This window comes from Eublepharis macularius, chromosome 8 (genome assembly GCF_028583425.1).
Source record: "Eublepharis macularius isolate TG4126 chromosome 8, MPM_Emac_v1.0, whole genome shotgun sequence".
In the NCBI taxonomy this organism is placed as follows: Eukaryota; Metazoa; Chordata; class Lepidosauria; order Squamata; family Eublepharidae; genus Eublepharis; species Eublepharis macularius.
In genome coordinates, this window is record NC_072797.1 from 23,041,569 (window position 1) to 23,062,042 (window position 20,474).

The 20,474-nt window shown below is 43.0% G+C and overlaps 1 protein-coding gene across 2 annotated transcripts in view; it reads right to left on the reverse strand.

The window, feature by feature from the left end:
* RANBP3L (RAN binding protein 3 like) overlaps window positions 1-20,474 on the reverse strand; it is a 64,768-nt gene that overhangs the window by 23,406 nt on the left and 20,888 nt on the right. For both annotated transcript variants that reach the window (XM_054987249.1, XM_054987248.1), the window contains exons 3-10: window positions 20,170-20,206; window positions 17,883-17,960; window positions 17,205-17,279; window positions 11,235-11,306; window positions 8,490-8,626; window positions 7,374-7,456; window positions 3,717-3,801; window positions 2,637-2,739 (exon numbers count right to left, since the gene is read on the reverse strand). In XM_054987249.1, the coding sequence (XP_054843224.1) occupies window positions 2,637-2,739; window positions 3,717-3,801; window positions 7,374-7,456; window positions 8,490-8,626; window positions 11,235-11,306; window positions 17,205-17,279; window positions 17,883-17,960; window positions 20,170-20,206 (670 nt within the window). The remainder of the gene's footprint in view (window positions 1-2,636; window positions 2,740-3,716; window positions 3,802-7,373; window positions 7,457-8,489; window positions 8,627-11,234; window positions 11,307-17,204; window positions 17,280-17,882; window positions 17,961-20,169; window positions 20,207-20,474) is intronic.

A 20,474-nucleotide genomic window follows, 5' to 3' on the forward strand; every position in this document is an offset into this window, starting at 1 on the left:
TGTGACTGCTGTTGAACACTGGCAAGCAGCTAGGCCTGGGTTAGTCAAGCAAATTGGATGGTACAAGTCACCCAGTGGTTGCTGCTGATCCTGGCTCCAATGAATCCTCCCTCAAAGGTCAAAACAACCTTGGAAAGTCTTGCCCCTCCCCCTGCATTTTACTGACAGAAACTATCCCTGAGAGGCTAGCAATCCTAATGTAGTTGTATGGCAACAGCTACTGGGGGCATCCATTTCTTAAAGCGACAAAGTCTCCTTTTATCATTTTTAACTTCCCACTTTACAAAAAGATTTCAGACTTTTCTGCACACCCAGGGCACCCAGGGCAATTTCCATGTTGGAAATTAAGGAGCTTGAGGCAGAAAACAAGATTCTCCCTATTAGCAGATTTGCATTGTTTGTAGGCAAGAGCAGGCAGGTGTAGGAGCTTTGTGTGACTGCAGGGCTGGATCTAGGGTCCCAAGTCTAACCCAAGTCCGGCCTCACCCCCTGAGCGTGCGGCAGCGCGTGTGTGCTCCCCGTGCTGCACGGAAGTGATGCTGCATGGAAGTGACATCATCACGCAGGGGCCGGAGGTGTGCCACCTGCGCGGCAAGCGGGGCCGTCCCGGCACACAGTGTGCCACGGAGCTGGTGGTAGTGGGCTGGGAGGCCGCCCATGCCATTTGCCTGCCCCACTGACGGGGTGGCTGGCTTACCACGTGCACCGTCAGCAGGGCAGGTGAATGGCGTGGGCGGCCTCCCAGCCCTCTGCTCAGCCACCCCATGCTCCCAGCGGCTGGCAGCTGCACCTGGCACCCCCTCTTTGGTGGCGCTGGGGGCAGACTACCCCCCCTGCCCCCCTGCCAATCTGGCCCTGTGTGACTGGGGTGCATGGGAAAGAGAAAACAACAAACTTATACTCAGAACCTTAGATGGTGGTGGTGGAGAGTGCCTTCAAGTCATAGCTGACTTACGGTGACCGCTGGTGGGGTTTTCATGATAAGAGACTAACAGAGGTGGTTTAAGCCTTAGTTAAGGTTTAGAAAAGAAATGAGAGTTCTTTATTGTCGGAACTCCATACTTGATAGGAAAGAGGAGAGATAGAGCCCTAGCTATCTGTCTAGTCTAAGGATGGCACGAGATGGCTGTCCTGCATCCATTGTGCAACATAGTGAGGAGAAGACTGACAAAGAGAGGAAGATGAGCCCTCACGAGAGAGGAAGCCCCGAGAATAGTAATCTACTATAGTAAAGAGCAAAGCGTAAACAGTTCTCTGACTTCTCTATAATTCTTTCTTGTTTGTCCCCCTCTGAAACCTGAGGAAGGGATAGTCTTTCTCTTCCAACATTCCCCTCCTCCACTTCATTGTTACAAAAACTCTGTACCCTGTGAGATACATTAGGTTGAATAGGTGGCCCAATGGTGAGCATTATTAGCTCTCTGGGGATTTAAACCTGGGTCTTCCCAGTCCTAGTCAGGCACTTTAACCACCATACTACATTGGCTTTCAGATTTTTAATAATGACAAAGGATAATAATTGATAATTGTGATAATTAAATCTGTGATAAATCTGTGATTAGACATGGGCACGACATGGAAAAAACCCAAAACGAGAGGTTCGTGTTTCATCATGTTTCACAAATCATGAACCACAAATTTTCATGAAATTGACCCATTTCACGAAATGATTTGTCAGAACCAGGGGCATTTCAATGGTCCCCTTCACCCAGAGATGCCGGAGAAAGACAAGCAAAGAATAAATAAGGAAGGCTTCAGTCAAGCTAGGCCCCAGAGCCAGGCACAGGCCTGAGGATAGGGGGGTTGGGTTAGAACTTGGAGGGAAAAAGTCACCCTCATCCAAAGGACCTTCCCAGCAAGCTCCAAAAAAGCCAAATGCTTTCCAAAAATTCTCCACTCCACTCTCTCTTCCCAAAAGCTCCCAAATTCACTCTTCCAATTCCAGCAACAATTCCTCCCTCTCCCTCCTGGAACTGAACCACGCACGAGGCAGAGACTGCTGTGCCTTAAATAAGAAATGCTCACATAGAGCAGAACAGAAGCTCTCTGGTGGTTGGCAGACAGACCTGACCATCAGAGTTTGGAGGGAAGAGATTAGTGCTCCCATGGCTACAGAAGGCCCATCTCCTCAGTTGCCTAATCCCCTGCCCCTTTCTGTACAGGGCAAACTGGGAGATCTCTAGTTGGCAGGGAGAGCTGCCTATCAGGGTTTTGAGGGCCAAGATTGGGGTTTCCAGGGCAACGAAAGATCTGCAGACTTTCCTGGCCTCCACTGCCTAGGGAATCAATAGATTGGCGCCAGCCTGTCTGGCATTACGAATCAACCACGAAGCTTACAAATCAGCCAAAAAGTCGTGGATTTAGTGAAAAACACAGCCCTATAGATCATGTTTCCGTAAAGCATGAAATGGCCCAATTCATCACAAAATTTGAGTTGTATTTTGATTCGTTCCCATGTCTAATTGTGATATATCTGCTGCCTCTCTAGAGAGCTGCTTGAGGCAGTTCATACAGTGAAGATACATTAAAATCATAAACATTATAGTTATAATATACAAATATTTAATACATTATCCTAAAGAAACAAACCAATAGGTGAGACAGTGAAATATACAGTGATGAATTAGAACACCTACTTGTCCATGGAGAACTGGTAGGAAAACCTATTGTGAACATGGCTGCTTCTTCACTATTATGGGACTCACTTTCAGAATGCAATTCTGGAAATTGCTCAGGCCTCTAAGAAAATTGCAGAAAGATATTACAACTGAAGAAATGAAAAGAGAGATATTGAAGCATGTCAAAATCTAATTTTTTTACATCTACAATTAAAAAAAACAAGTGTTTAGTTGGATCGCAGGATACACAATGGAGATGAAAACTGGGTGATAGTTTTATGTTGTCTATCTGAATTTAATAGATCAGGCTAATATATAACTCTTGTAAACATCCTATTCCCACAGTTCTTTTGCACGCTTTTGTCACATACACAAAACGAATACACAACTTCTGTCCTTGTAGGACTTCACACAGACCATAACAAAAACGATAGGGGAGGATCCTGTGTATGTGATATTCAGTGCTCCCAGAAACAGAATGGCCAAGTTACCAGAAAAATCTGGCTAGACCTGCTCTTGTGCTTCAACAACAGTTTACTATGCAAGAAATAGCAGATGAATCTTTTATAGCAGATGAATGTGATATCACCTGCTAACTGTTGCACATCAAGGGCTGTTGAATTTTTTAAATTTACAGTATTTATTGTCCACCTTTCTCACTGAGAGTCAAGATGGATTAAGTCAAAGCCAACAATAGGATGAGACAGCTATAAGCAATTTAATGGGACTAGGATTACAGAAACCTGAAACAAAGTTCCCAGGGGCCAAAAGTTGGCAGCATAACTACAACTGTGCTACTGAACCAAATTTGGTTAAGATAATGTTTAATAAAAACTGACGTTCCTTACATCTGGGACTCAGAAATTTTTACAAAGCAGGAAGTTTTGTAACTTCCTGTATATAAGTGTATCCTAACTTCAGAAGTATCTTGGAATTGGGCTACTTCAAATTGTTCTTCTACCCTAACCGGATTTAAGTTCAGTAGAACACAAAATTACGTGTGTTTGCAAAACCAGGACAGCATATATTGCTTCATAAATATTATGAATTAATGTTGTTAATTTTTTTTAACAAAATGACATGAAAACACATATTTACCAAAACTCTTTCTACTATATTTTCTCCAAAAACGAAGTTAAGATGTTTTTCCTTTGAAGATGTTTTGCTTTCAATTAGCTGGTTGCTAAAAAAAAAGGGGGGGGGCGGGAGGGAGAATCCATTTAAGATTTTGCAAAATGAGTAAAAAATGTACAGATGAAGATGGATGGTTTACATGAATACAAGTTCAGTTGTCACAACTAAAGTCCCCCATTTCAAACCTCAACAGAACTTGTAAGCCACTCTGGGTATCCACTGGAAAGAAAAGTACAATATCTAAATAAATAAATAAGAAGTAACCATAATGGTGGTACAAGGTGATATTAAAGTTTTATTAGTTTACTTTAATAATACTGATCCTTAACCCACAGGCCTTTAGCACTGCCACACTAAATACTACAAAAATAAAAATATAAAAAATAAACCATTAAAATGCCCTGAGATTACCACATTTAAAATATCTTGAATTTAAAAACATAAGCAAAAAAATTGACTCTAACCAGGGGTCATTTCATAGAAAAAGAGCTGGAGGAACTCATTAGCATCACCCATTAGCATATGCCATGCCCCTTGACATCACCAGAAATGTGTCATTAGCATAACTGATTTGCATATTCCACACTCTATGACATCACCTATCCTGGCTGTTTTGGACCTAATCCTGGCCATTCAGGACCGAAATTGGGCCCAAAATGGCAAAAAGGGGCTGGGAATGGCAGAAAAGGGGCCCAAAATGGTCAGGATCAGGCCACTGCTGAACAGGAGAGTGATCCATCACCCGTCAGAGGCCCAAACCAGGCTGTTTCAGCCCCAAAACGGGGTGGGGCCACCTGACATGTGACCTCTTTGGGGAACTGCCGGAACTGCATTCCTGCGTGTTCCCCCTCGAAATGAGCCCTGACTATAGCTAACGTTAATCCTAAATCCACACTTTCCAGAAGTATTTTTACCTTGTCTGGTAGGGCCAACCTTTCATTGTCACAGAAATAGGAGCAATCCACACATCCCTTATAGCATGGAAAATGTTACATTCCAATAAACAATGTTCCAAAGTTTCTATCTGTCTAGTAGTACAGTCACAAAGTCTATCAGAATATGGAATCCTTTGTATTCAACCTTGCATAACTTGAGAAGGAATAGAACTGTAGAGTTGAATGGTTAAAAAAACTGAGTAGGGTAAAGACACCTTTGGATAGGATAATCCAAGACATAAAGGAGAGCATTCCCTATGGGCTCTCTGCACAGTACTCAAGCGATCCAAAGTATACAAGAATTCATTCACCAAAGAGCTCACTAACTCATTACTGTTGAGCCCTAACAACTGAAGTCTAGTCTTCATTAATTAATTTCCTCCATAGAGTGACATCTAAATCAGATTTTAATAAATCAAGACACCTGTTAGCTTCTGAGGCACATAGAGTTTTCAACCAGAGCACAAAGGGCATTGCCCAAGCCCCTGCAGGCCCAGTTCCACCCTTAGAGAGGCATTAGCCACACAATCTGGCACACCCACGATCTTCTGCAAAAATAATCACAAAGAGGAATCTAATGTATCTGTGCAGGCATCAATCCATATTGGAGTTCCATAAAGAAGCTGACCAATTTCTTTTGCATAAAAAAACTGAAATGGCAGCAGGGACAAACTGACCACCTTTATTATAGAAAAAACGTATTATGGCCTTTGTCGCAACCAAAGCCTGGTTATGAGCATTCTTAAGATAGGCTTGAAAATATTCTCCTAGATAACAAAACCGAGTTACTTGCTCTACAGGTTTCCCATTGACTTGCCAGTTGTATTTCTATAGATGATAAGATTTAAAGAACACCATAACCTTAAACTTCCCATGGTTTATTGTCAACCCCCTCTGCATTGCAATATTCTGAAAAGGCCTTCAACAAACGCCAAAGGCCCACAGGAGACCTAGCTAGCAAAAGTACGCCGTTCACATATAAAAACACCAATATTGGGGTATCAGCTGACATTGGTTAAAGGGTCATTACTCCTAGAGGCAGCGGTCAACAAGTTCCACGCTTCTAACAATACTTTGTTTTTTAATCCTAATCATGGTCCTAAAATCATTCTTTAAACAAAGCAATGCATCAAGGGCTTGTGGGTCATAACACTCTCAAAATGTCTTATGTTGATACTGAGTAAGTTTTTTTTTTAAATGCATACATTCACTATCAAAACAATTGTTATTAACATGTAAACTTTTAGCTGAGCAGGATGTTCTAGAAAAAGATAGGTTTTAAAGAATTTGGTAGTTTAACCACTATTGCTATAGAGGTTTTCATACCCTGAGTTTTATATAGCTCGTCTATAAGATTTCTATAAGAGAAGACATAAAGCATTAACTTTTATCTCCACTGATGGAGACCCACAAGCTGGTCTCATTGTCGCATAGTTTTGGGTATACAGAATGCCATGCTCTAAAGCCAAGAATCCCACAAGCCTCTCCTTTATAATAAGAGCCAAAGACAAATGGCTGCTACCATAAAAGGCCTCTACTTGCCCACCGCACTCACCCAAGGAACCAAGTCCGACGAAACAAGAAAATAGTCAATAAGACTGGCTCCTCTTAAAGAAATACACGTAAATTCTCCCTCGTCATCTATGTTCCTGCGTCCATTCAATATCACCAATCTTTCTTTTATAACAAAATCCAACAAACTCAGCTCACTGCGTTTATCTTCATATCCAGGGACTCCCTATCATAACTGTAAAAATATCCCATCTCTTCTATTTCAGAGCCAGTCATTCCTCTGGCCTTCACTAACTGCTCATCATTAGGTCCAAATCTAGCATTAAAATCATCAGCAGTCAGCAACTTAGCATTGGGATGCAATATAATTTTACAACTCAAGGCCAAGCTACAAGTGATGAATGACACAGGTTGGACACTTGTCAGCTTCCCTCAAGTTTTGATGGGAAATGTAGGCGTCCTGGTCTCGCAGCTTGGCTCTCCAACTGCTGTCCAATGGACTTTTCAACTGTCACTTGTCCAACATTCCGCCAAGCTGCCTACATTCCCTTAGCTTCCTCAGTCCCTTAGCTTCCTCTAATTACTCAAAAGGGTGATTTTATCTCTGACGGGTGGTAAATAAACTGATATTAATATAAGGGAATCATTGCTAAATTTTATATACACAGCTAAGGCCAATGAAGAAGATTCCTTCTGCTCTATTGAGATACACTGTAGGCCAGACCTGCTTTAGGGTGCCCACCATTGTTACTTGATTGAGCTGTAACTGAAAAAGCTACATAATGCTTCCTGGAGCAATATCATTTGAAACTTTTTTTTTAAAAAAAGGATTCCACCTCTGGTGTTTGGACTCTAGAATTCTAACTTGCTACGCTCCAAGATAATACCTTTACGGGAGTCCATAGAGTCAGTCTCGCACCATTTCTGTAATAATACCTTGTTCGTATGCTACACAGCCGTGAAGCTTCACTATAATGTAAGCTTCAATACATTCAAGAGCAAGCCTCTGCCCTTGGCTATGAATCTTATTCACCTTGTGTAAGTATCTCTCTGTTCCCAACAGAGCTCAACTGGCAACCCCAGATAAAACCGTTTAAAGAAGTAGATTCTAGAACACTAGGTGAACTTGTATTTCTTCCACAGACACAAAGAAAATGGATTCTATTTCACTTACTCTGTTGTTTCAGGGCCTGCAAAGTGTAGAGAGAGAATTGCATTTTCTGAGCAGTTTCTGAGAGAATAAGTTTCTTCAGATACCTAAGAACAATTAATCAGATCAACAGGATGTATTTGTCTTCATCTGCTAGAAATGTAAATCATAATTATTTCAAAACTGCAGCATTCTGAACAAACAATGCTACAGAAAAGTAGCTATCTGCAATGTCATGCTCACATAAGAACTTTATTCACAGAAGCCAGCCTTTAATTTAAATAGAGCTATTTGCTCAAAAAGAAGAAAGCTTAGGATAATTTTTTTTTCCAGGTAGGGCTTTTCTGCCTATAATAATTCCATAGCCAACAGAAATTCTGTCAGCGAAGCCTTTCCCATGAAAGCTTTACCTGTGGGATTTCTTCTGGTCACACAAATATAAAAGGCACAAAAGGTATAACAGAAAAAATTAGCAATCCTAGAGACAGTACCTGAGTTTTTAGCCTTTGCTCAGCTAAGACTTGAATGGTAGCTTGAGACACCGAAATATAAGAGTTGAAGCTTGCCCTGGAAGTCTCCCATCTCTTAAAATTCCTATAAAAGCAGCTGCAGCCCCCCTCCCAAAATGGATTGGGCTGCAGTTAGGGCTACCGGCCTCCAGGTGGGGCCAGATGAAGGCAATCTGGAAAGCTTATTCCCTGGGAATCTTGTTAGTCTTTAAGGTACTACTGGACTTGAATCCTACAGGTGGGACCTGAAGTTCTTCTGAAATGACAACTGACCTCTGGAGGGCAGAGATCACTTCTCCTGGAGGAAATCTCAGCTTTGGACTCTGTGGTGTATCATAACATCTAGGAGAAACATAAGCCCAGAGTGACTTCATGCTAGTCCTAGAGTGAACTCCATCCCCATGCACCACCCTCAAATCTCCAGGAATTTTCCAAGCTGGAGTTGGCAATCCTAGATAAGGTACTGAGGGAAAGGTTAACTCTTTGCCTTTGTGGTATTTTCCTGATGTATCCAAGAAATGAATAGCTACTTGAGAAAGCTAAGGTATAAATCCTATTCCATAAAATATTATTAATCATTTGTGCTACAGAAAAACAGCAGCTCATCATTCATATTTACATTACATTTTACCTCAGCATTTGTTTTATGTTCACCCTCCAGAACATTTTCAACATCTATATTCGTTACTTTTCTACACAAAGGAGTTTGTGGAGGCTGTAAAATGGCAGGCCTTAAAACAACTCGTTGTACAGTTGGTGATGAAAGACCTTGAAAAATAGAGAGTGGAGGAGATTTCAGTTACTATCTATTATACATTCATCTTTCACAAGTGTTTCATAAAGCCATTCTTGTTTCACGGAACAAGCTAAAACTAGTCCTTCATCATCATGATTCATGTGGCAACTGGATGTCTGGATTTTCAGATCTGGAATTCTGTAGTGATGCCATACACTGGGGTGAAAAAGTTTCAGAATTTGGATTTGATGTCAAAATTTGCTCTCAAAATTTTACATACAAAACATCACAAATGAAATACTTCTCTTGCACATCCTTCCAGATCTCATTAAATACTGACTATTCTTGCAGGAAAACTGTCAATATTATCAAATGTTGATTGTTACTTTATGTCTGTTGATAAATAACTACTACTACAAGATGGCTATCAAGTATTGTCAAACATTGACTGCTGTTTCAGTATTTTTTTCCAGATTTCAACTGCTACTGAATGCAAGTGGTCAGACTCTGTAAGATGTTGGACTGTACTGGAAAATGTCTCTGGATGTCAAATGATTATGCAAAACCCAAAATATTCTGAGAATATTCACCTCAGAAATTCACACAGAATTCTGAAAAGAGCGTTTTGTAATAGGGATGCTAGACCCCCCAGTGGGATGCCCCACCCCCGCTCCCCACACCCCGGCCCCACTTACTTAACCAGCGGGGGGCACGCAACCCCCCGTGGTGCTGCGTGCTCCCGTGCGCAGCAGCTGCTGGGATCAGGCCCGTTTTGGCCCGGATCGGGGCCACTGCAGAGCGCAGGAGTGCTCCTGTGCTCCGCAGCGCCTCAAAACAGACCCGTTTCAGCCAAAATTGGGTTCGTTTCGGGTCTGTTTTGCCACGGATCGGGCCTGTTTTGAGGTGCTGCAGAGCGCAGAAGCACTCCTGCACTCTGCAGTGCCTCAAAATGGACCCGTTTTGGCCAAAATCAGGCTCATTCTGGGCCCATTTTTGGGCGCTGCGGAGCGCAGGAGCGCTCCTGCGTGCTGCAGAGCCTCAAAATGGGCCCGTTTCGGCGCTGATCAGGCCCGCTTTGAGCCCCTGCAGAGCCTGGGCACACTCCCAGGGGCCGTGAGATGACGTCACTCCTGCAGTGATGTCATCATGCTTGTGGGGGCGCGCATGCACCCCTCTTCCCCAAGGTAAGTGCCAGGCCCCTATCCCCCACCGGGAGGTTGAGGGGGCCTGGCAACCCTATTTTGTAACCATTTTATTCTGTCTGTTCTGCATGTGCTCTAGAATGAGAAAATGAAATACTCTGCATCTACTTAACAAAGAAGGGCTGATTCCAGACGGCCCTCCCCATCGCGAAACGTCGCGCGTCGTCGTGCAGAAAACGTGAAATATCGTGTTTTCTTGCGCGAGTTTTGCGCGACGTCGTGCAAAACTCGCACAAGAAAACGCGATATTTCACGTTTTCTGCGCGACGACGCGCGACGTTTCGCGATGGGGAGGGCCGTCTGGAATCGGCCAAGGATAAGTAATGCAGAGGAATAAATGGACTTTTTATTTACACAAAGGCCTTGATGAGAAATCCCAACTAGATGCTTAGAAGATGGGAACAAGAAGGAGACTTTTTGTATTGGGCTCACTGATGTGGGCCCATGCAGTTCATCTAGGAAACAGAAAACCATAGGACACAACAACATGGTGATTTCAGAGTGGGTGCTTTCACACAGAGGTTTTGTTTGGCCCCCAGCCTTTTTCATTGTGGAGACAAAGAGCAAACCTTATATATTCGCAACAAAAAGTATTAGATTTTTTAAAAATGAAAGCTGGAAATTCAGAGGACCTAGCAGATTTGAGGTCTCCAACCTTTCTGAGCGTGCAGGCACCTTTAGAACTCTGGCACAATATGGTAGGTGCAGCCTCAAAACTACTACCACAAAATGGCTGCCACAGCTTACCTTCAATTAGGCTGTTCAAATCCTTGTGATGTGGTAGCAGCTGCTTCCAAAGCAATGTTTTTAAAAATATACACAGCCAATCAACTTCTCAATGGCCAATCAGAAGCCTTGCTGGGCAAAAGCCCTATCTGACTTCATCCACTTTCTAAAAACACTTGATGGGCACCAGGAAAGGTGTTGGAGGGTGGCATGGAGCACACAGGCACCACATTAGGGGGCCCATCTAGTGGATCATGCCAATACCACTATTATTTTTAAGAAGTCCCACAAAGTCCATAAGTGGCTTCCTGGGGGGGGAAGGGTCACGGTGGGGGGCTAAGACAACGGAACTGCAGGAAAAATGCCTATTTATTTGCAGCAGCCAAGAGTGCTATAAGAGAATTCTTACTGTGTAGAAGAAGCCAAGATTAGTGTGAATATAGTCTGATTTTGCATGGATCATTTATTCATTCATTAAGCTTCTAGCCTGCCCTCCCCACAAGAAGTCTCAGGGCGGGTTACAGCAGCTTCTTCATATTATAAAGATATGGTCATCTACATCACAGCTGCATAAGACTGGAACAGCTGTGTAAGAGCATTTCAAATGGTAAAAAAGGATTTCGTTTCCTCAATAACCTTCTTTGCCAATTTTCTTCACTTTCTGTTGTGTGTGTATTTTCTGCTATGTTGTGACAAATATGCTACTGCTTACCCTTTTCTGTGGTGTTCCCGGCAGTGTCTTTGTGCAATAATGTTGATGTCATGAAAATGTTGTTCTTCTTCACTATAAAAACAAATGTTTATCCAAAGCGTTCAGTAAAATCAGTTTTATAATCCATCTATCAGGTTTTGTCTCTACATGCTTAACATTCCAAGGTTCTAATTTGAAATTCCTCTTAGCAGACTGTTTTTACAATTCAGCAGAATGCCAGAACCCCCACTATAGTGGAGGATCCCTTGCCCCCAGCCTCTGTCACCCCCTGTCCCCTGCTGCCGCTCAACTGGCCAGAAGGGAGGAAAGGCACATGGAAAGGCCAGAGGCAGGTGCAAAGTGTATGTGCACCACCCATCATGCTAGAAAATGATGTCATTTCTAGTGTGATGCTGCAGCAACATGTCATGGCAGGGGGGAGGCGATTCTGTAAAAATCAGCCCCAAACACAATGTTTGGAGGCAATATTTAGAGAATCTGTCCCCATCACCATAGATTCAGAGGAGTTAGCCGTATTAGTCTGTAGTTGCAAAATAGTAAAGAGTCTTTAAGGTGCTGCTGGACTATCTACTGTCGAAGGCTTTCACGGCCGGAGAACGATGGTTGTAGTTCCTGATCTCTCACTGTGACACTGAGAGATCTCTGTCTTTTGGTGCTACACCTCTGAAGATGCCAGCCACAGCTGCTGGCGAAACGTCAGGAACTACAATGCCAAGACCACGGCAATACAGCCCGGAAAACCCACAACAACCATTGCTGCTGGACTCTTTAATATTTAGTTCCCACCACAACTCATCACTTTCACGTCACACCAGAAGCGACATCATTTTCTGGTGTTATAGGTGGGCATGGGGTAACCCCCCCACTCACCTCCATCCCCCAGTTTGGCCCCCAGGGGACCTGGCAACTCTGAGCAGCACAGTGAGTGGTACCTTAAAGACTAACAAAATTGATTCTAGCCTGAATCAGAGTTCACTTAACACTTTGTGACTCTGATGAAGTCAGCTCTGACTTACAAATACGTATGCTAGAATAACTTTTGTTAGCCTTTAGTGCCTCTGGTCTCCTGTTTTATTTTTATAGAAAGTGAACATAGGGGGCTCGATGTCAGATCTGTTTTAACTGAAACACATGGGAATGCAGACTTTTATGGATGACAGGATGAAGCCTGAACAGCTGACAATACAGTCAGCAATTTGATGGAACAATAACTGATAGTAGGTTGGCATTATAGACCGTAGGTTTGAGAGAGAGAGAGACAGAGACAGAGACAGACATAATCTGTGGGTCAAACTCCGTGAGACAGAGATCACAGATTACAGAATAGGAGTTTAATCCTTCCACCCCTGCATAGTTTTGCCCTTCATGGCCTTGCTCCAATTTTGCCCCTTCCACAAACCTGAAAGTTTGTTTTTAAAGACAGTGGGGTGGATCCAGTGGAAGTTTTCTGCACATGCTGGAGCCCTTGCACAAAGACAACTGCACTGTAAAGCCTGGGCTGCTAGCCTGCACAATGTGAAATGTTTCCTGACTTGGATTTCTGCTCAGTCAAGATGCTGGGCAAGTAATTACTTGAAAAATGGAATGAATAGGCATCACGGTACAGTATAGCCCTCTGAAGACATTCCCTTCATATGAACAAGGAGCTTGGCAGCTGCAGATATTGGGATACGGATGCATGTGGCGGCTGTCTTGTGCAAATGGGCAATGCAATGCTGGGATTTTTTTTTCTTAGCTTAGTGACAAAATCATCTATACCAGGAGCCTCCTTATATTGTAATTGCCAGAACTGGTATCTCTCAAACACAAGATTTTCCCAGGGGACACAGTAAGATCTGAAGGCTGTTAAAAGGTCTGCTAAAGTTTTATTGTCAGGGCCTGCAAACATTTCTTGCATACTATTATAAATCTCAAGGGCTTTTTATCCAGTGTAGTGAAGTAAGACTGCAATTTTACAATCCTTAATTCTTCAGCCTTTGTAACCCCTAAGTACAATTAATTTCTGTTCCTATTGTCCACTTTTCCTCAAATTCCTTAAAAAGGATCAATCCAATGGAAGCTTGAAATGCTCCATTATTGACTAAAGGATATAATCTGGCATCTTCTTGTACAGTGCCAGAGAGCCAAATAAGTAACAGGACCAGGGCCTTTTTTCAGGGGGAATGTGGGGGAACGGAGTTCCAGCACCTCTTGAAAATATTTGGCAATAGTGCTTGCAAATAATATGATTTCAAAGAATCCCGTGTGTTTCTTCCTCATTTCCCTCTTGAGAGTTCTGCCACCTCTTTTCCCAGAAAAAAAACCCTGAACAGGACCACTTCTGACACCATGTGACATTTTCTTTTGCTTGCAAATCAGGAATAGGGTACTTATTATGAGTTCCTATTGCTGTGTTAAGTTCACATAGCAGCGATGATGGGTATATTCAAAACAATATCCATTTAAGGGCGGGAGCAACAAGTTGCAGGACAAGGGAACTCATGCAGTCTACAATTCTAACTAACAAACAGAACTAGCACGCATGGACTCCAGTCCAAGGAGACTAAGACAACACACACAAATATCAAAGGGAGGAACAGATTGTTCCATTGTATGAATGGAACAGAACCTCTGTGGAGGCTATTATTTGTGCAAGTGGAATGGTGCTAAGTAGGGTGCCCAACTCTGGATTGGGCAATTCCTGGAGATTTGGGGGTGGATCCTGCGGAGGGTAGAGTTTGGGGAAGGGTGGGAGCTCAGCAGGGATGCCAGAACACTCTCTGAAGGTGCCATTTTCTCCAAAGGAACTCATTTCTCTAATCTGGAGACTAGTTGCAATTCCAGGAGAACTCCAGGCCACACTTGGGGTTGGCAACCCTATTGCTAACTGCATTTGCATTTCCATTCATGAATTACAGACTCAAACCCACTGAAAAGATCTGATCACAGATCTCCCCAATCTCATTTGTTCTGACTCCAAGAGATAATTGCATTCCGCTGTTCGCACATGTGTGCACATGTGTTCGCACATGTGTTCGCACATGTGTGCACACATACAATTTTATTTTAGACTACTGTCATTTCTGTTCAACAAATTTTGCGTTAAGAAAAGCAGTCCAAATTGTTTTTTAACAAAGGTGAAGGTGGGGAAATTGCAGCTCTTCTTACAAATAGCTTTCAGGTCTCTAAGGGTGAAGATGGATTCAACATTATAAATTAACATAGCACCATCTTGGAACAGATTCAGTTAAAACAATTTTAAAATATTATTTCATCACAATTTTAAAATATTATTTCAGCATAACAGAAGCAAATGTACAGGTAAACAAGTATTTATAAAATCTTATGAAACTGTCTGCAAAATTGTCTGCAAAACATATGAAAAAAATCAATCTCCTATACCAACAAGAATGTAACGTTGTCCTGATTTTTTCTGCTGCCAAAGCAAATTATGCTGCTTTTTCTCCAACAGGACATGTCTTTGTTTTCTATTAAATGCTCAGTTTTCTGCTAACTAAACAAAAGATCAAAAGGAAGTGGGAGTTGAAAGGCGGCGGGGGGGTGGGGGGACTTGGTTTTGGCCTTGCTGCGAATAGGACAACAAAACAAGCAGTATCATTCACCAGATCAGCTCTACAAACACAGTGCCTCTATTTGCATGACATAGTTTCTACAAGGGTCCATCAGGACAGCAGAGGGCACTTGCAAGAGGACAGGTTCCTTTCTGAGGGCACACTTTCCTCTCAAATATTCCCATGCAGTAAACGGGGGCATCTCTCAGATACTGCACAATAAAAACCACCATTGAGTCTGTTTTTAAATCGCTCTTTGAGACAACTGCTGATTCATATTTGGTGCAATAATATGAAGAATAAATGACATCATATGATATAAGAAAAAACCCTCCTGGATCACACCAAAGTCCAGCTAGACCATCATCTTGTTTCCCACAGCAGGAGCGCGGGACTCTAATCTGAAGAGCTGGGTTTGATTCCCCACTCCTCCACTTGAAGCCAGCTGGGTGACCTTAGGTTAGTCACAGCTTCAAGGAGCTCTCTCAGCCCCACCCACCTCACAGGGTGTTTTGTTGTGGGGATAATAATGACATACTTTGTAAACTGCTCTGAGTGGGCATTAAGTTGTCCTGAAGGGCGGTGTATAAATCGAATGTGATGATGATGATGATGATGTATCTTATGGCATTTCTGTGCAAAATCTCAGAGTATACAAGATACCCACAACAGCCATTCATATATTGTTCATAGCAGGAAGTACTTAAGTCATTTTACACCTGCAAAGGCTAAGAAAGAATCATATCTGTTAAGCTTCTACTTAATATAATAAAACCTATTGATCACTGCCAGTGGATTTAGTGATGGTCTAGTTTAGTTGGCTTTAAAAGGGGATTAGACAAGTTCCCCAGAATAGCAAGATTTTAGTCCAGCAGCACCTTAGAAACCAACAATATTTTCAGGGTATAAGCTTTTGAGAGTTAAAGCTCCCTTGTTCAGAGCTCTGACTCTCGAAAGCCTATATCCTGAAAATCTTGTTGGTCTCACTGGACTCAAATCCTGATACTGCAGACCAACATGGTTAACACTATCTTCATGGAGGATGTACTTTCTTAACAGCATAGGTATTACATCCTTATTACAGATAAATTAAAGAAAAGCTGATTTAAGCCTATTGTTTGATGTTCTTAGAGGTCTCATAATACCAGTCAAAACTTCCTCCCCTGGCCAATGTATTCTTGAGAGTCAAATCTGCTCTGCTGCTCAAGACCTACTTACACTACCACATGAAACTGCCCTATACCAAGTCAGACCCATAGGTCTATCAAGGTCAGTAGGGATGTGCACTTTTTTAAAAAAAAAAACAGAATCTTTTAGATTTGGATTTTGGGAAGGGCGTAAATTCAGAGGTATTTATTTGGGTTCCCCAATAGTGTTTCAGGATTCAGGTATGGGTTTATGGAGATGGATTCTGTAATTATTCAGGTTCCATTATTCTCTATCTGACATTTAGGGAAGGCCTCCATGCTGTTATCATTCTGAAAGTAATGTGAGGCTGAGCTATTTTACTTGCTCCAATTGTGTATTTATGGTTTGTGCTGGTTCTAATTTTCTATTCTTTTTGATTTATTTGTGTGTTCTAACCTGCATGGAGCCCTTTTGGAGAAGAAAGCCATTCCAATGAGGCAAAACTCTCAAAAGCAAATAATCCTGCTGTGCAGGTCCACTGCCTAATTTTTAAATCTTGTTATTTTTTTATTTTGCACTCAAAAAATTCAGTGAGGTAAGCACACTATAAATATAGTATTTTTACTCACAATTCAGTGAGATAAGCAAAATAATGGTTGTGGGTTTTCCGGGCTGTATTGCCGTGGTCTTGGCATTGTAGTTCCTGACGTTTCGCCAGCAGCTGTGGCTGGCATCTTCAGAGGTGTAGCACCAAAAGACAGAGATCTCTCAGAGATCTCTGTCTTTTGGTGCTACACCTCTGAAGATGCCAGCCACAGCTGCTGGCGAAACGTCAGGAACTACAATGCCAAGACCACGGCAATACAGCCCGGAAAACCCACAACAACCATCGTTCTCCGGCCGTGAAAGCCTTCGACAATTCATAAGCAAAATAATTATCTTAATCACTACCTTTAAATATTTCATGCAAACCAAATTTATTTATCCATCTGACTCACCATTGTCTCCAAACAGCAATATTTTAAAAAAGGCTTTCTTTTTATATCAGCCTTCAATTTGATTGTACAAAATGTATCTTTTAATGTCTCTAACCACTCTTGTTTTCACTTGGGGTGGAATTTTTCTTCCAGTGTCACAGACAATATGAGCAGTTGTTATTGCATATAGAACCAAGACAGAATACATACAGCAAAACTTAACAATAACAGTTCTGCTGTAAAAGTGATCATTCATACACCCTCTACCATGCCACTTCGCGGAGTATGCACGATCTATTCAATTTTTAATTTACCTGGTTGGGATGGTGGGAATGTTGGAAGGGTGGTAAACGAAGATGATCGCATTCGTTTCTGAGAGAGTACTGTTTCTGAAAATAAAGAAAGCAAGTCATATTTTTTCCCAAGAGCACCTTGCCCTTTTCAAATTTAGTAAGTTTAATTATATCAGCATGCAAACATAATGATACCTGTATGTTTGCTCGAATGCAATACACACCAGATATTAGCTAACTAGTAATTTGTAATTCTGCAATTACTAACACAGGGAAATACATCATCCACCTGGAGGGTATGCTTAAATTCTTTTATCATTAATGGGAATTTATTTGTTTAAAACATTTTAAATCTTGCCTCTCACGAGGCAACCTAATAAAAATAAAATAAATTTGTGGGGAGGGGCTGTGGCTGAATGGAAGAGCCTCTTCTTTGCATGCAGAAGGTCCCAGGTTCAGTCCTCAGCATCTCCTGTTAAAAAGACCCCAGAGAACTGCTGCCAGTAGATAATATTGACCTTGATGGACCAATGGTCTGCATCGGCATAGGGCAGCTTCATATGTGACCACGTGGTGATCAAATAGTTCAGCATTCAATTCCGAGCCCAGGGAATACCAGCTTTTCTAACCCAGTTGTGATCAGAATGAGATTGACACTGACACACAGCAATGCAAAGGGATAAAAGTACAAGGTCATACCTCTGTAAGATGGGGAGTGGGATGTTTGAAAAGAAAAAGATGAAGCTCTCGTACGTTTTCTGGAACAATCAATGAAAACTGTAAGGGAGAAAATCATAGCATGTCATTAGGCTCTTTGCACAAACTCAACTAATTTATTCTTGTTTTTTAGTTGTCTTACGATGGTCAGGATTAATCAAGGGATTCCCTCCCCCCCCCCCAAAAAAGGTTGTCCTAGGACCCATCTTGGACAGAGATTTAGGTCACTGTTTGCCAGACTGGCATGGAAGTTATTGTAGCTGCTGGGGAGCAGGGACGAGATGTGGTTACGGCCTTAGGGTAAAGGTAGTCCCCTGTACAAGCACTGAGTCATTACTGACCCATGGGGGGACATCACATCACAATGTTTTCTTGGCAGACTTTTTATGGGGTGGTTTGCCATTGCCTTCACCAGTCATCTACACGTTACCCCCAGGAAACGGAGAACTTATTTTACCAACCTCGGAAGGATAGAAGGCTGAGTCAACCTTGAACCGGTTACCTGAACCCGGCTTCCACCGGGATCAAACTCAGGTCGTGAGCAAAGCTTGGGCTGCAGTACTGCACCTTACCACTCTGCGCCATGGGTTACAGCCTTGTGACATGGTTAATCCCACTGGCACTCTTAAAAACTTGTAGTGGTATGTCCATTGGATGGGTTCTGGGCAAAAAAGAACTGCTTCTTTATGGAGGATTTGGTCTTGGTGTTAGAAGGGAAACAAGAATGGGAAGATGAGACACCATTCCGATAATCAGAAAATAATGAATAGGGTTCCCAGCCTCCGAGTGGGGCCTGGAGATCTCCCAGAATTACCACTGATCTCCAGGTGACAGAGTTCACCTAAAAAAAATGGCTGCTTTGGGGGGGGGGGTCTACTCTATGGCATTATACCCAGCTGAGGTCCCTCCCTTCCCCAAACCCCTAAAATCTCCAGGAATTTCCCAACCTGGACTTGGCAACCTTATGAAACGTATTTAATGAAGCTGACCATTCTATATTAATTAATCCTTGGAATAACAAGAAATGTGTTCTTGCTTTCATATTAACCGATAGGAATCATGAGTTTTAACTGTTGTAAATTACTTGGATGTATGCATAACACTGCTGCTTTATAGAGTTTGCTGAATTTGAAAATAAAATGCATACATACTGTCCAGCGATGCCGTCCTCCTGTCCACCCCCCACCCCCAGCCCTGCAGCAGCAGTCTTCGGGTCTTGCAGCTCCACTTCTGTCAGTACCTTAGCTGCAGGTGCCTCTACAGAGCCCCAGGCCACCTTCACTATTAGGACAGCAACAGCCGATGCCCAGGCATAACCCTGGGGAAGAACCTGTAGCCAGCCTTCTCGGGCAGCTGCCCAGGCAGCTCAACCTCAACCAGGCCCACAGGAGATTGCCAGCAGCACGAGCCAGGCAGGTACAGGCCGCAAGCTGCCAAGGGAATCAATGGAAAGGCTCCAGAAGCAGCAGGGGCAAGCCAAGCAGACAACAGACCACCCCGCCCTGGGCTGGGCTGGGCTGGAGTGGGTGGGGCCAGGAGACTGTCGAGCCTACCCAGGCCTCCCATCAGATAGGCTGGGAGAAGGGCCACTCAGGGAGGCTGGGTGAGGACTGGGAGAAGATCCAGGGAGGTGGGGCAAAGGAGATCCTTTAAAATCAGGTTCCTGTGAAGGCCGAGGAGAAATTGCAGGGAGAGGCAGCAGGAGTGTGCTGTTACTCCCAGGGCAGGAGAAGGAACAAGATGGTGCAACCCCCTTCCCTGCCCATCTGAGGGTGGAGGACGCCTGCCTGGGGCAGACAGTCAGGTGGGGGTGCCAGTGAGGAAGGAGCCACACACACATTCATATCTGTGTATATAAAAGAATAGGAGTTTGCAAGAGTTTGTTTCCAAAGACAGTCCACAGCCCACTCAACAACTGCCTTTCAGGTTTACCAGACCAGAGGAGAGAGACAGGACCTCACAGGGATCTTTCTTTGTATGGGAATCCCTGGCTGTTTCCCCACAGTCTAAATGGCACTTTCGTGGTTGCCTGCCTCCATTTTGTAAACAGATGGTGTCAAAAATTGTGCAAGGAATCCGGCAGCCTTCCATGAGTATCGTATTTTTAGACTATGGGGAAACAGCCCCTGTCCCAGGTGGGTGAGTCCAGAGTGCCTACATGAGGGACTCAGGGACTGTAACACAGGTGAATCCACCCACTTATTAAATGACACCACAGCCTCTATAACAAGTACGTGTAAAAAAAAAACTTAACAAAACAAATGATTACCATTTTCAGCCTTGCATTCATAGTCTTCTGCAGGCCTCTGGACAAAAAGAAGTAATTGTTAATCAAAAGTTGAAAGTTTCCAGGTGGCAATTAAGGGGTTCTTTGTTACTGACTAAATTCCAGGAGAACAATGGAGAACAGTACCCATATTTTTAATTTCATAGCAGAACACAAGATGCGAAGTCCCTCCTCTGCAATTATAATCAAGCCATCCTAATTCAGTGGATCCCCCCCCCGCCCATATTATTCCTGTTTTTATACTGCCTAAGATAGTTAGGGATTGGAACTTCCAACCGTAAACTGAA